Raw genomic sequence first — 16,873 nt, forward strand, 5'->3', positions numbered from 1 at the left:
AGTGATCTGGACATTGGCCTTAGCAACATTGGCCTAGATATAACTCCTCAGGCAAGAAAAACAAAAGCAAAATTAAACTATTGGGACTACACCAAAAAAAAAAAAAAAAAAAAAAAAAAAAGCTTTTGCACAATGAAGGAAACCACCAAAAGCATGAAAAGGCAACTTACTGAATGGGAGAAGATATTTGCAAATGATATATTCAATAAGGCATTAATATCCACAATGTATAAAGAATTTGTACAATTCAACACCAAAAATCCGAAATAATCCAATTAAAAAATGGGCAGAAGAACTGAAGAGAGGTTTTCCCAAAGAAGACATACAGATGGCCAACAGACACATGAAAAGATGCTCACTATCATTGGTCAATGGGGGGATGCAAATCAAAACCACAACGAGGGAGCACCTGGCTGGCTCAGTCAGCGGAGCATGGTGACACTTGATCTCAGGGTTGTATGTTTGAGCCCCACATTGGGTGTAGACGTTACTTTAAAAAAATCTTAAAACACAACACAATGAAGAGTCACCTAACACCTGTCAGAATGGTTAAAATCAAAAAGTCAACAAGCGTTGGAGAGGATATGGAGAAAAAGGAACCCTCATGCACCGTTCATGGCAATGTAAATTGGTGCAGCTACTGTGGAAAAGTGTATGGAGGTTCCTCAAAAAATTAAAAATAGAAATATCATGATCCAGTAATCCTACTACTGGGTACTTACCCAAAGAAAACACAAACACTAATTTGAAAAGATATATGCACCCCTGTGTTTATTGCAGCATTATTTACAATAGCCAAGATATGGAAGCAACTCAAGTGTCCACAAATAGATGAATGGCTAAAGAAGAGTGATATGTATGTATACATATAATATTTCTGAGCCATAAAAAAAGAATGAGATCTTGTTTTAAAAGATACACACAAACCTACACTTCCCTCTTTTTTTCTTAATTAAGTAAGCTCTACACCTAACATGGGGCTTGAACCCATGACCCAAAGGTTGAGTCACATGCGGTACAGACTAAGCCAGCCAGGTGCCCCAAGAATGAGATCTTGCTATTTGTGACAACATAGTTGGACCTAGAGGGTGTAATGCTAAGTGAAATAAGTAAAGAAAGACAAATACTATAGGATTGCACTTACGTGTGGAATCTAAAATGCAAAACAAAAAAAACTCTTTTATTTAGTTATTTTATTTTATTTTATTTTATTTTATTTTTTTTACGTTTTATTTATTTTACGTTTTATTTATTTTTGAGACAGGGAGAGACAGAGCATGAACAGGGGAGGGTCAGAGAGAGGGAGACACAGAATCTGAAACAGGCTCCAGGCTCTGAGCTGTCAGCACAGAGCCTGACGCGGGGCTCGAACTCACGGACCGCGAGATCATGACCTGAGCCGAAGTCGGCCGCTTAACTGACTGAGCCACCCAGGCGACCCAAAAAACTCTTTTTTAAAAAAATGTTTATTTTTGACAGAGAAACAGAGCATGAGTGGGGGAGGGGCAGAGAGAGGGAGACACAGAATCCGAAGTAGGCTCCAGGCTCTGAGCTGTCAGCACAGAGCCTGATGCGGGGCTCGAACTCACACACCGTGAGACCATGAACTGAGCTGAAGTTGGACTTTCAACCAACTGAGCCACCCAGGCGCCCCACAAAAAAAATGGACTCTTAAATACAGAGGACAAACTTGTAGTTACCAGAGAGGAGGTAGGTGGGGGATGGGTGAAAAAGGGAATTCAGAGGTACAAAATAAGTAAGTCCTGGAGATGAAAAGTACAGCACAGGGAATACAGTCAATAACATTCTAGGATAAATAAAAATAGAATATAGTCATATCTTGGAGATATTGTGGGTTCAGTTTCAGACTACCACAATAAAGAAAAGACTGCAAAAAAGTGAGTCCACTCAATTTTCTGGTTTCCCAGTACACTATACTATAGTCTATTAAGTGTGCAATATGTTATGTCTAAAAAAAAGAACATATTTGCCTTAGTTTAAAAACATTGCTGAAAAGTGCTAACCATCATCTGAGCTTTCAGCAAGTCATAATCACTGATCACATAACAAATAAGGAAAAAGTTTGACATATTCTGAGAATTACCAAAATGTGACATAGAGACACAAAGTGAGTAAATGCTGTTGGAAAAAATGGTGCTTGGTGCAGAGTTGTCACAAACTGCCAATTTGTTATTTAAAATAAAAAAAGCACTGTCTGCAAAGCACAGTAAAGTGAAGTGGAATAAAACGACATATGCCTCTACTGAAAGAAAGAAAGAAAAAGAAAGAAAGAAAGAAAGAAAGAAAGAAAGAAAGAAAGAAAGAAAAAAAAGAAGATGGGAAGTGGGTGAAACAAGACTGATGTAATGAAGCCGAATGATGGGGACACAGGAGTTCATGCTCCTATGTTTTGTACCTTTGAAAATTTCCACAATAGAAAAATACTTCAATAGGAAAAGCATGCACATTGTCTTTAACACTTAGGTCTTGAGAATATGGTGAGTCATGTTGTAGAGCAAGGAAGAGATACACATGAACATGGACACCTAGGAATGGAGGGCAGCTGTTGAGTGCCTGGAATGCTAAGCTCCAAATAAATGCACAGTGGAACCAAACTGTGGGAAAGATTAAAGTGATGGGGATGAAGCATCCTGTTTGTTCTGGAAGCCAGGACACGCGAAGAATGACTGAAAGACCTGGGCACGTTTAGTCCTAAAGGGGGAGAAGTTGATGGGACCAGACTCTGGTCCAACACAGCAGGGCTGGTGTGAGGGAGGAGCTGAGGTGTCCAGCAGGCTGTGGGGGCAATCGGTGAAAGTCACTGGAAGGCAGAAAGGGACCCGGAGGAAGGGCTTTCTCCTGCTTGGAACTCTCTCTGTTGGGGCAACCTGAGGGGATGCTTCAGGCAGGAGCAGGCTGGTGTCCAGTAGAGGAGCCGTGAAAGAGAGAGTCCTCTCTGATCATTGATCTGGAGGTTGGATGAGGAGACCTTCAAAGCCCCTGCCCACTCGAGATTCTGTGCTACTCATCTGATCTCTGTAATCCATCCCTGCTTTCAGCTGGCAAGGGAAGCACACACTGTTTGCTTTGGGTAGCTCTCCTGTCTCCCCTTACAGGTGTTATCTCCTTTTCATTGCTTCATCACTATTATTTATTAAGTGCCATTTTAGGTAGTACTGTGATATGTGCTCTTCAAAGGGAAAATTGCTCTGTGTATTAGAGGTCCCTAAGGTGAATTAGAAACTACCCAGGTGTCTTTTGAGCTTGGAAAGTGCTCAGTTAAATATTTGCTGAATGAAGAATGACTGAATGAGCAGTGAACAATTAAACAGTATTAAACAGCAAGAAGACTATTTACAAATAAATGGTCCTCATTAAAGCCAATGAGCCATCGCTCCCATATTTAATTAGAGTCTGCAGGAAGAGCTGGGACTCTAGTTGAGCCAAGAGCAGGAACTTGACAAAAAAGATATTCTTTGGGTTGGGATTTGGAAAGAAAAAAGGAACAATTTTCAAGCTGTATTGGGATACACAGAGAATAGCTTTGGTAAGTTCAGATGCCCTGATTAAAGCTGGTAGCTAATAACAAATCATTAAGAATCGCCAATCTTGTCATTATCAACCTTGGAGCTACTCTGTATTACTGGAAGTGGCAAACAGCCACAGTAGAAAGTATTCTTGTATTTTAGCACTTAGTGTGATCTCATTTTTCAGCATCACTAATACAGACGGGTCATCTTGCCAAGCTGCGGAAGCTTATCCTGAGCTATAATGACAGCATCTGTGACACAGGATGGGCTATCTTCTGCCAAAACATGTGGTTCCTCAAAGAGTTAACGGAGCTGGATATCAGCCTTCGGCCATCAACTTCCCGGGACTGCGGACAATGGTTTAGACATTTGTTATGTGCTGTCACCACACTTCCCAAGATCACGGAGATAGGGATGAAAAGGTGGATCCTCCCTGCTACACAGGAGGAAGAACTCGAACGTTTTCACCAAGATCACAGATGCGGCATTCACTTTGACCTTGGTGAATTTCAGGAAGCTGATTTCCCACGGCTTAACTAAGCTATAAACCATTATCTGGAGGAGGAAAAGAACATGAATGAATCCCAGTGTAATCAAAGGAGCATCAACTTCTGGGCTGTTTAGTGGGATTCATGTTACAAAAGCTTTGTAAATATGTATATGGTAATCTAATATGAGCATGTCTTTATTCTCAAATGACAAGGATGACATTTTCCCCTGGAGTTTCATTTATTTTGGAAATCTAATTCACTTACTATTTAGAAGGCCTGCCAAAGATGTTTAGATTCTGGTAACACATTTCCTTTTTTCTTGCCCTGGAATTTTCTCCCTCTTGTTTTCCTACATGATAAATGTTCTAAATATAAGGGTGTGTAAGTACATGTGTGAATGTGTGTATGAGTGTGAGTGTGAAATCTAATGTGAAAAGCACTAGCTATGTAATAGTTTTATGTTATCATTATTATTATATGTGTCTTAATGTAAACTACTTGCATTTTTATCAGGAAGTGTGCCCTTCCATGGCTTATTATTTTATGTCCTGGTGCTTTTTTATCTCAGATATAAACCGTGAATGCTAATAATGGTCACTGACATAAATCTTAGTAAAAAGGTGGTCAAAAAATCAAAACCCAGTATCAAAAACACATCTTGTTAAAATTTTTATTGTTGAAAGAAACTAACATACTAGCTCTGGGCATTTTTTTGGCATGGTTTTTGCTACATAAAACCTATTTAATTAAAGTTTTTGTCTTGCTCTAAGTGATTTTTAAAATACTGGGGTATCCACGGAAGAGGGTAGGAAGGGCGGCGAGGCGGTGCGCGCTCCACGGACTGGCGGGAGGGAGCCGGGGCGGAGGGGCGGCTCGCCGGCCAAGCAGAGCCCCCGAGTCTGGCTGGCAAAAGCGGAGGGGCCGGACGGACTGTGTTCCGACAGCAAGCGCGACTTAGCGTCTGGGAGGTCATAAGTGAACAGCTCTGCGCGGAAAGCGGGAAGGCTGGAGGACAAAGGGAGGGAGAGCTGCTGAGCCCCCGGACGGCAGAGCTCAGCTTGGCGGGGAACAAAGGCGCCAGCGCCATCTCCCCCGCCCATCCCCCAGCCAAAATCCCAAAGGGAACCGGTTCCTGCCAGGGAACTTGCTCGCTCCGCGCAAACACCCAACTCTGTGCTTCTGCGGAGCCAAACCTCCGGCAGCGGATCTGACTCCCTCCCGCTGCCACAGGGCCCCTCCTGAAGTGGATCACCTAAGGAGAAGCGAGCTAAGCCTGCCCCTCCAGCCCCCGTGCACCTTGCCCACCCACCCCAGCTAATACGCCAGATCCCCAGCAACACAAGCCTGGCAGTGTGCAAGTAGCCCAGACGGGACACGCCACCCCACAGTGAATCCCGCCCCTAGGAGAGGGGAAGAGAAGGCACACACCAGTCTGACTGTGGCCCCAGCAGTGGGCTGGGGGCAGACATCGGGTCGGACTGCGGCCCCGCCCACTAACTCCAGTTATACACCACAGCACAGGGGAAGTGCACTGCAGGTCCTCACCACGCCAGGGACTCTCCAAAATGACCAAACGGAAGAATTCCCCTCAGAAGAATCTCCAGGAAATAACAACAGCTAATGAACTGATCAAAAAGGATTTAAATAATATAACAGAAAGTGAATTTAGAATAATAGTCATAAAATTAATCGCTGGGCTTGAAAACAGTATACAGGACAGCAGAGAATCTCTTGCCACAAAGATCGAGGGACTAAGGAACAGTCACGAGGAGTTGAAAAACGCTTTAAACGAATTGCAAAACAAAATGGAATCCACGATGGCTCGGCTTGAAGAGGCAGAGGAGAGAATAGGTGAACTAGAAGATAAAGTTATGGAGAAAGAGGAAGCTGAAAGAAAGAGAGATAAAAAAATCCAGGAGTATGAGGGGAAAATTAGAGAACTAAGTGATACACTAAAAAAAAATAATATACGCATAATTGGTATCCCAGAGGAGGAAGAGAGAGGGAAGGGTGCTGAAGGGGTACTTGAACAAATTATAGCTGAGAACTTCCCTGAACTGGGGAAGGAAAAAGGCATTGAAATCCAAGAGGCACAGAGAACTCCCTTCAGACGTAACTTGAATCGATCTTCTGCACGACATATCATAGTGAAACTGGCAAAATACAAGGATAAAGAGAAAATTCTGAAAGCAGCAAGGGATAAACGTGCCCTCACATATAAAGGGAGACCTATAAGACTCGTGACTGATCTCTCCTTTGAAACTTGGCAGGCCAGAAAGGCTTGGCACGATATCTACAGTGTGCTAAACAGAAAAAATATGCAGCCGAGAATCCTTTATCCAGCAAGTCTGTCATTTAGAATAGAAGGAGAGATAAAGGTCTTCCCAAACAAACAAAAACTGAAGGAATTTGTCACCACGAAACCAGCCCTACAAGAGATCCTAAGGGGGATCCTGTGAGACAAAGTACCAGAGACATCACTACAAGCATAAAACATACAGACATCACAATGACTCTAAACCCATATCTTTCTATAATAACACTGAATGTAAATGGATTAAATGCGCCAACCAAAAGACATAGGGTATCAGAATGGATAAAAAAACAAGACCCATCTATTTGCTGTCTACAAGAGACTCATTTTAGATCTGAGGACACCTTTAGATTGAGAGTGAGGGGATGGAGAACTATTTATCATGCTCCTGGAAGCCAAAAGAAAGCTGGAGTAGCCATACTTATATCAGACAAACTAGACTTTAAATTAAAGGCCGTAACAAGAGATGAAGAAGGGCATTATATAATAATCACAGGGTCTATCCACCAGGAAGAGCTAACTATTATAAATGTCTATGCGCCAAATACCCGAGCCCCCAGATATATAAAACAATTACTCATAAACATAAGCAACCTTATTGATAAGAATGTGGTCATTGCAGGGGACTTTAACACCCCACTTACAGAAATGGATAGATCATCTAGACACACAGTCAATAAAGAAACAAGGGCCCTGAATGATACATTGGATCAGATGGACTTGACAGATATATTTAGAACTCTGCATCCCAAAGCAACAGAATATACTTTCTTCTCGAGTGCACATGGAACATTCTCCAAGATAGATCATATACTGGGTCACAAAACAGCCCTTCATAAGTTTACAAGAATTGAAATTATACCATGCATACTTTCAGACCACAATGCTATGAAGCTTGAAATCAACCACAGGAAAAAGTCTGGAAAACCTCCAAAAGCATGGAGGTTAAAGAACACCCTACTAACGAATGAGTGGGTCAACCAGGCAATTAGAGAAGAAATTAAAACATATATGGAAACAAACGAAAATGAAAATACAACAATCCAAATGCTTTGGGATGCAGCGAAGGCAGTCCTGAGAGGAAAATACATTGCAATCCAGGCCTATCTCAAGAAACAAGAAAAATCCCAAATACAAAATCTAACAGCACACCTAAAGGAAATAGAAGCAGAACAGCAAAGGCAGCCTAAACCCAGCAGAAGAAGAGAAATAATAAAGATCAGAGCAGAAATAAACAATATAGAATCTAAAAAAACTGTAGAGCAGATCAACGAAACCAAGAGTTGGTTTTTTGAAAAAATAAACAAAATTGACAAACCTCTAGCCAGGCTTCTCAAAAAGAAAAGGGAGATGACCCAAATAGATAAAATCATGAATGAAAATGGAATGATTACAACCAATCCCTCAGAGATACAAACAATTATCAGGGAATACTATGAAAAATTATATGCCAGCAAATTGGACAACCTGGAAGAAATGGACAAATTTCTAAACACCCACACTCTTCCAAAACTCAATCAGGAGGAAATAGAAAGCTTGAACAGACCCATAACCAGCGAAGAAATTGAATCGGTTATCAAAAATCTCCCAACAAATAAGAGTCCAGGACCAGATGGCTTCCCAGGGGAGTTCTACCAGACATTTAAAGCAGAGATAATACCTATCCTTCTCAAGCTATTCCAAGAAATAGAAAGGGAAGGAAAACTTCCAGACTCATTCTATGAAGCCAGTATTACTTTGATTCCTAAACCAGACAGAGACCCAGTAAAAAAAGAGAACTACAGGCCAATATCCCTGATGAATATGGATGCAAAAATTCTTAATAAGATACTAGCAAATCGAATTCAACAGCATATAAAAAGAATTATTCACCATGATCAAGTGGGATTCATTCCTGGGATGCAGGGCTGGTTCAACATTCGCAAATCGATCAACGTGATACATCACATTAACAAAAAAAAAGAGAAGAACCATATGATCCTGTCAATCGATGCAGAAAAGGCCTTTGACAAAATCCAGCACCCTTTCTTAATAAAAACCCTTGAGAAAGTCGGGATAGAAGGAACATACTTAAAGATCATAAAGGCCATTTATGAAAAGCCCACAGCTAACATCATCCTCAACGGGGAAAAACTGAGAGCTTTTTCCCTGAGATCAGGAACACGACAGGGATGCCCACTGTCACCGCTGCTGTTTAATATAGTGCTGGAAGTTCTAGCATCAGCAATCAGACAACAAAAGGAAATCAAAGGCATCAAAATTGGCAAAGATGAAGTCAAGCTTTCGCTTTTTGCAGATGACATGATATTATACATGGAAAATCCGATAGACTCCACCAAAAGTCTGCTAGAACTGATACATGAATTCAGCAAAGTTGCAGGATACAAAATCAACGTGCAGAAATCAGTTGCATTCTTATACACTAACAATGAAGCAACAGAAAGACAAATGAAGAAACTGATCCCATTCACAATTGCACCAAGAAGCATAAAATACCTAGGAATAAATCTAACCAAAGATGTAAAAGATCTGTATGCTGAAAACTATAGAAAGCTTATGCAGGTAATTGAAGAAGATATAAAGAAATGGAAAGACATTCCCTGCTCATGGATTGGAAGAATAAATATTGTCAAAATGTCAATACTACCCAAAGCTATCTACACATTCAATGCAATCCCAATCAAAATTGCACCAGCATTCTTCTCGAAACTAGAACAAGCAATCCTAAAATTCATATGGAACCACAAAAGGCCCCGAATAGCCAAAGTAATTTTGAAGAAGAAGACCAAAGCAGGAGGCATCACAATCCCAGACTTTAGCCTCTACTACAAAGCTGTCATCATCAAGACAGCATGGTATTGGCATAAAAACAGACACATAGACCAATGGAATAGAATAGAAACCCCAGAACTAGACCCACAAACGTATGGCCAACTCATCTTTGACAAAGCAGGAAAGAACATCCAATGGAAAAAAGACAGTCTCTTTAACAAATGGTGCTGGGAGAACTGGACAGCAACATGCAGAAGGTTGAAACTAGACCACTTTCTCACACCATTCACAAAAATAAACTCAAAATGGATAAAGGACCTGAATGTGAGACAGGAAACCATCAAAACCTTAGAGGAGAAAGCAGGAAAAGACCTCTCTGACCTCAGCCGTAGCAATCTCTTACTCGGCACATCCCCAAAGGCAAGGGAATTAAAAGCAAAAGTGAATTACTGGGACCTTATGAAGATAAAAAGCTTCTGCACAGCAAAGGAAACAACCAACAAAACTAAAAGGCAACCAACGGAATGGGAAAAGATATTTGCAAATGACACATCGGACAAAGGGCTAGTATCCAAAATCTATAAAGAGCTCATCAAACTCCACACCCGAAAAACAAATAACCCAGTGAAGAAATGGGCAGAAAACATGAATAGACACTTCTCTAAAGAAGACATCCGGATGGCCAACAGGCACATGAAAAGATGTTCAACGTCGCTCCTTATCAGGGAAATACAAATCAAAACCACACTCAGATACCACCTCACGCCAGTCAGAGTGGCCAAAATGAAGAAATCAGGAGACTATAGATGCTGGAGAGGATGTGGAGAAACAGGAACCCTCTTGCACTGTTGGTGGGAATGCAAATTGGTGCAGCCGCTCTGGAAAGCAGTGTGGAGGTTCCTCAGAAAATTAAAAATAGACCTACCCTATGACCCAGCAATAGCACTGCTAGGAATTTATCCAAGGGATACAGGAGTACTGATGCATAGGGGCACCTGTACCCCAATGTTTATAGCGGCACTCTCAACAATAGCCAAATTATGGAAAGAGCCTAAATGTCCATCAACTGATGAATGGATAAAGAAATTGTGGTTTATATACACAATGGAATACTACGTGGCAATGAGAAAAAATGAAATATGGCCTTTTGTAGCAACATGGATGGAACTGGAGAGTGTGATGCTAAGTGAAATAAGCCATACAGAGAAAGACAGATACCATATGGTTTCACTCTTATGTGGATCCTGAGAAACATAACAGAAACCCATGGGGGAGGGGAAGGAAAAAAAAAAAAAAAAAAGAGGTTAGAGTGGGAGAGAGCCAAAGCATTAGAGACTGTTAAAAACTGAGAACAAACTGAGGGTTGATGGGGGGTGGGAGGGAGGGCAGGGTGGGAGGGAGGGCAGGGTGGGTGATGGGTATTGAGGAGGGCACCTTTTGGGATGAGCACTGGGTGTTGTATGGAAACCAATTTGACAGTAAATTTCATATATTAAAAATAAATAAATAAATAAATAAATTAAAAAAAAAAATAAAATACTGGGGTATCTTTTGCAGGAGCATGGAACTCACTGCATGGCAGAAGTGTGTGTTTGCTCACACATTTCTATTCTCATACACTCTAATCATGTTTTGCTTTCTTGTTGCTACACTAATAATTTGTGTTGCAATTATTGCTTGAAAGACATGTGGAATTTGAAATCAATATTACTCCAAAAGAAAGCCATCAGGATAAGAAGCTTTTGGGTGATGTAAATGGGGATGTTTTAGGTAATTGTGGTATTCATTCTCTGGGCATCCCCATGGATTCCATGGGCACTTGTGCTCCTGTGTTTATGTGAACACATGTAAAACCTATGAATTAGGCAAAAACTGGAAACACCAATATCCTTCAGTGGGTGAATACTTAAACAAACTATTGTACTAGGTGATACTACTCAGCAATAAATTGATACATCAACAATGCAGATGGACTTCCAGTTCCGCTGAATGAAAAAGCCAGTCCCCAAAGGTTATATAGTCTGTGATTCCAATTATAGGACATTCTTGAAATAACAAAATTACAGAGATGGAGAAAAGGCTAGGGATCAGAAGAGGGGTAGGTCATAGGTGTGACAAAGGAATAGCACAAAGGAGACTTGTGCCACACAAGTCCGCATGACAAAACCGTGTTGAACTACACACTCACACAGAAGCACACATACTACCGAAGGAATCTGAATAAGCTCAGTTGATGGCACCAATATAAATTTTCTGGTTTCGTTATTAGAGTTATGTGAGATGTCAACACTGAGGGAGGGCGAAGGGGCATGGACCTCCCTGTCCATTTTTTCAGAACTTCCTATGAGTCTCTATTTCAGAATTAAAAGTTGTAGGGGTGCCTGGCTGGCTCAGTAGGAAGGGCATAGAACTCTTGATCTTGGGGTCATGAGTTCAAGCTCCATGTTGAGTGTAGATATTACTTAAATAAATAAACTTAAAAAAAAGTTGTAGAGAAGGTAGTACAATGAACCTCCATTTGCCTATCTCATGTGTCTATACTTACTGACTTATGGCCGATCTTGTTTCGTTTGGATCCCCCACACTTACCTCTCCCTGATATTATGCCACAGTTCCCAGGCATCATATCATTTCATCCATAAATATTTCAATAAAGTGAGAATCTTTATTTTTACACATAACCATAATTCTATGAATAATTTTAGTGTGCTAGGTATCTGATTCCTAGATGTTTTGCCTTCGTAATCCATCGGGGTTCATTACCTCAATTCATTATAGAATTATTTCTTATTTTTCTTCACAGCTTTTCCTTTTGCATTTTTCCCCCCTTTCTTATCTTTTGGAGAAGTCTTTCCTTTCTTTTGCAATTTTAGTTCTTCAAATCTCCCCAATCCTTTCCGGACCATTATTCCGCGCCACCATGCCTGAATCTGAAAACAAGATAAACCCAAACAGCATCAGCTGGTATCACTCTGGACTGCGAATGGTGATCTCTTTGTTCTGGATATGTAGTTCTAAAGATGTGGAGAATGGAATGTCATTAGAACTCCACCTTATTTTCTCTCTCTCAATTGGCCAGTCATCTTGGCAAATGTAAAAAAATAAGAGAGGAAAGAAAAGAAAGAAAAGAAAAATTCAGTGCTTTTATGTCCCGGGCACTGTTTTAGACATTTAGGAAACAGCAGTTAAAAGCGAATGTCACTGGGGCACCTGAGTGGCTCAGTTGGTTAAGCGTCTGACTTCAGCTCAGGTCACGATCTCACAGTTCATGGGTTGGAGCCCCGCATCAAGCTTCTCACTGGGTAGAGCCTGCCAGGAATTCTTTCTCTCCCTCTCTCTCTGCCTCTCCCCTGCTCATTCTCTCTCTCTCTCTCTCTGGCTTTCTCTCTCTCAATAAATAAATAAAAACTTAAAGAAAAAGCTAATGTCACTGATCTCACATTGCAGGAAGGAGAGGATACAGGATAGATGGTAATAAGTGCCATGGAGACAACAGAGCACAGTAAGGGGAAATCAGGAGGGCTTATACCTGTCTTCCCTCCGTTACTGGATTGCTGTGCTTCTACCTACAGCCAGCCCTCACTCGTTCTGAGATCCTGTGCCCTCCCACCTACTCAGAAAGATCCCACCTCTGAACCTTCCAGTGCCTCCCCACTTCTCTCAGAAAAAAAGCTCAAGTCCTTACAGTGGCTTACAAGGCCCTATCCGATCTGCCCCCTCCCTCTCGACCTCACTGACTCTTACCTACTCCCCCACCTCGCTCACTGTGCTCCAGCTGTGCGGGGCTCCCCACTGTCAGACCCTCCTGGCACCACCTCAGTTCACAGCCTTTGTGTGTACTGCTTCCTCTGCCTGGAACACTCTTTCCAATATTCAGATGGCTTGCCCTCCAGTTCTTCCAGTAGTTGCTCACTTGTCATGGCTGTAGACTGAACCGTGCCCCCTCACTCCCTGCTCTTATGTTAAATGTTCTAACCTCCGATGTGAATGTATTTGGAGATGGGCCCTTGGGAGGTAATTAAGCTTAGATGAGGTCATGAGGGTGGGGTCTTCACGATAAGATTAGTGCCCTTATAAGAGACACCAGAAAGCTCGTTCTGTCTCTCTGTCATGCGAGGACACAGCAAGAAGACAGCCATGTGCAAGGCAGAATGAGAGCTCTCAACAGAAGCGGACCATGCCGGCACCATAATCCTGGACTTCCAGCCTCTGAAACTGTGAGAAAATTTCTGTTGTTTAAGACACCCAGTCTATGGTATATTGTTATGGGAGCTTGAGCTGACTAAGCCAGTCATTTTTCCAATGGGCCTACCCTGACCTTCCTATTTAAATTGAACCTCCCTCAACACAACCAACCCCCCTCCCCTGCACACACACACACACACAACTTCTGGCGATCTCAGTTCCCCTTATCTTGAACTTTTTTCCCATGCCAGTTATCACTTTCTAACAGACTATATAATTTTATGTTTTATATTTCATCTTTTCATTTTCATCACACTAGACTTTAGGCGATAAGAGGACAGAAAAAAAATCTGTTTTGCTCACTGATGCAATTCCAGTGCCTAGAACAGCGCCTGGCACATAGCAAAAAGCAAAAAATAAGTATTTGCTGAATGAGTGAACAACTGAATGAATGAAGTGGGTGGGCTATGCTGTTTTATGTAAGGTGGATCACAGGCAGGTATGAGGAGATGTGAGCAGGGACTGAACTAAGTGAGAGCCTTGTCCATATCTGAACAGAGGGAGGAGCAGGGGAAAAACACCAAGGATCGTTTGTGATGTGAAAACGGGACAGATGAGATGGGAAGTGACAGCAGCAGCACATCCGTTCAGGTGGGGATTTTCCCAGGGAACAGTATCGCCCTCTAGAGGCATTCTAGACATTCACGGGGTTTTCTGTTCTCTCCAGGCTTAGCAGTCTTCCAGTTGTGTAACATGTACCCGGTGCACAGAGACTTTTCCAGGGTGTGCAGGCTTGGATGATCTGGAGGCGATTCATCTCCAGAGCTTCAGCTTGCACGTGCACCCCTTCCTACAATGTCTCTGCCTAGGAAAACAACTGCTGGTTTTCTCCATTCCCACTTCTGCCTTCACAACTGCCACCTGAATCTGACTAGGGTGTGTTGAGCTGGACTCCAGAAACCTCTGGGACACCACAAAAAAAGAGACAATTTAGAGCAGCAGTATTGAAATAAATAAAACAAATGAACAAACAACACCATAAAACAGACTCTGAAATACAGAGAACAGTGGGGGCATGAGTGGACTAGGGGACTGGTGGTGACTAACTGTGGTGAACACTGCATGATACACAGAATCGTCAAATCAATATGTGATGTGACCCAAAACTAATATAGAATTGTATGTCGATTACATTTCAATAATAAAAGACTAGCAGTATTGATGTTGGCTGTAGGGACTAGGTAACCAATCCTTTTGTAAAGCAAGTGTTTCCCAGCTCTTTGCCCTCAAGAAAATTGGAAGAAGGCCAGTTGATTTGCCAGCTAAGAGCCTGCTATGAGTTTTTGGGATATAAATCTGGAAGAAGTTCAGAGATGTGTGAAGCATTACCATTTGAAACAAAACAATATGGGCACACACACACACACACACACACACACACAAAGCTTCTTCCATTCTTTTCAATTTAGCTATGTAAACAAGGTTCATTTATAAAATGAAAAATGGGAATAGAACTGACATCAATCCTATCACATTCTAGCAATAAGTAATGTTTATGTGGGAATATATAAACTATGTGGAAAAGTCTCTCATCTGTGTATGTATTTCTTCCCCCAAATCCTATAGGTCAAATAATTAACCACCAAAATTTGCAATGGATTTTATGCTGTTTTGTTCAGTTTTACACTACTAAGAATTGTAATATGACTCAATCCAGGATGTAGAAACACTATGGCCACAGAAAAAAATTTAATTTTAAAACTTAATTTGTATAAATATTTTTGTTGCCTGAAAGTATGAAAGGTGATCTATAAATGACTTAGAATTACATATATAAAACATTAAGATCAATTCTTAGGGGAAAGTGAAATAGACATACATGTTCAAGAAGAAAACAGATATAAAATCTTTGCCTAGAAAATAAGTTTGCTCAAGTATTTTGTAAACGGATGTGACTGACAAAATCATAGTGGTATTTAGAATCCACTGGATACATTTAAGATACTGATCTAAGAGCTCTATTTCAAGATGTCAATATTCAAAACTCACTGGCAAGTAAATCCTTTGCAATAATTTAAACTTAGTGGCAAAAAAATTAAATATCAACTTTATTATTTTTTAATATTTTTTAAATGTTTATTTATTTTTGAGAGAGGGAGAGAGACAGAGTGCAAGCAGGGGAGGGGCAGAGAGAGAGAGGGAGACACAGAATCTGAAATAGACTTCTGAAACAGCACAGAGCCTGATGCAGGGCTTGAACCCACTGGTCGTGAGATCATGACCTGAGCCGAAGTTGGACGCTTAACCTACTGAGCCATCCAGGCACCCCTAAATGTCAATTTTAAAATGTGCAAGAGGATGCATGGTTTTTCACAATACTTTTAGGAAGTATCCAAAAAATATTATTTTCATTCTTCCAGTGTAGCTATTCCTGAGAATATACATATTAAAATAAATAATACAAATTAACTTTCCTTTTTCCTTTATGTTGCAGCTTGGGCATTAATTTTCATTTATTAAAATTGTGTTGGGGCACCTGGGTGGCTCAGTCGGCTAAGCACCTGACTCTTGGTTTCGGCTCAGGTCACAATCTCACAGTTGGTGAGTTCGAGCCCTGCATCAGGCTCTGTGCTGACAGCGCAGAGGCTGCTTGGGATTCTCCATGTCCCCCTCTCTGTGTCTCTCAAAGCAAATAAATAAACATTTTTAAAAAAATTATGTGGTTTTGGTAGGTTATATTATCTGAGTTTAACTTCGGAAGAAGAAAGAAGGTATCACATAATATTTATCACAGAAGAGAGGGTGTTAGGTTTGATACAGATAAGTGCCATTGACAGAGGAAATCAAAGACTGACTCTTGTTCTGGGTAAAAAGGAAAATCATGGATTTCAGCAGAGCAGTGATAAGATCTGACCTACGTTTTAACAGCATTGGTCTGACTGCCAAGTGGAAGGTATACTGTAGGGGGTGCAGCTATACAAGCGGGGGCACTAATGGGAGGACTAATGTGATCATCAGGTTGTGGGGCAATGGGGGCTTGACCAGCTGAATAAAGAATACTGAATACTGACTGAAGTGGACCTTGGCCTGTCCTAGTCTGTCTGGGGGTATCCTATGTCTCCATGGGTGAGGTGGGCAAGGAGAGGACAAGATTCTTTGCTCTCCCTGTTTTAAAGGCTCTTTGCCCTTCGATCCTAGTTAATGGCAGAGAAGAACTCTGGTCTCTACACCCCTGCTCCATCAGTACTTTCACATCTGATTTTTCAGCCTTAGCTTAGTGAATTTGTTAATATAAGCTCTTCAGTCCTTTGAAGAGTCCAAGAATTTTAGACTGTTTTGGGGATTTGAAGTTTTGATTTCTTTCAGCTGTTTGTCACCTCCTTATCTGACAAAGACGTGAAGGACAAAAATGCAAAAAAAAAAAAATGCTAAGATGGTATTCCAAGTTTCTCTTGCTTAATTCTGAGGATATGAAGGAAGTAAGAGTCCCTACTCTCGGTGAGGACAAGGTATAGATGTGTAAAGAGCAGCCCCAGAATAGTCTGTAATATATTTAACATTAACCCCTCTCCAAAGCAACT

At 41.3% G+C, this 16,873-nt stretch overlaps 2 protein-coding genes across 5 annotated transcripts in view; one reads left to right on the forward strand and one right to left on the reverse strand.

Annotated features, from left to right (window-relative positions):
- LRRC31 (leucine rich repeat containing 31) overlaps nt 1-4,809 on the forward strand; it is a 27,648-nt gene extending 22,839 nt beyond the window's left edge. Inside the window, exon 9 of the mRNA XM_060639188.3 lies at nt 3,715-4,809. Within this exon, the coding sequence (XP_060495171.1) occupies nt 3,715-4,070 (356 nt within the window). The 3' untranslated portion in view covers nt 4,071-4,809. The remainder of the gene's footprint in view (nt 1-3,714) is intronic.
- The window catches only part of LRRIQ4 (leucine rich repeats and IQ motif containing 4), a 27,790-nt gene continuing 14,917 nt past the window's right edge, over nt 4,001-16,873 (reverse strand). For 3 of the 4 annotated variants that reach the window (XM_078432176.2, XM_078432173.2, XM_078432175.2), the window contains exon 6: nt 11,760-12,037. In XM_078432176.2, the coding sequence (XP_078288302.2) occupies nt 11,888-12,037 (150 nt within the window). In that variant the 3' untranslated portion in view covers nt 11,760-11,887. Of the gene's footprint in view, nt 4,086-11,759; nt 12,038-16,873 lie in introns of those variants that run through there. The other variant, XM_078432174.2, reaches the window with a different exon arrangement.

The sequence above is a fragment of the Panthera onca genome, chromosome C2 (genome assembly GCF_046562875.1).
Source record: "Panthera onca isolate mPanOnc1 chromosome C2, mPanOnc1 haplotype 2, whole genome shotgun sequence".
NCBI classification, from domain to species: Eukaryota; Metazoa; Chordata; class Mammalia; order Carnivora; family Felidae; genus Panthera; species Panthera onca.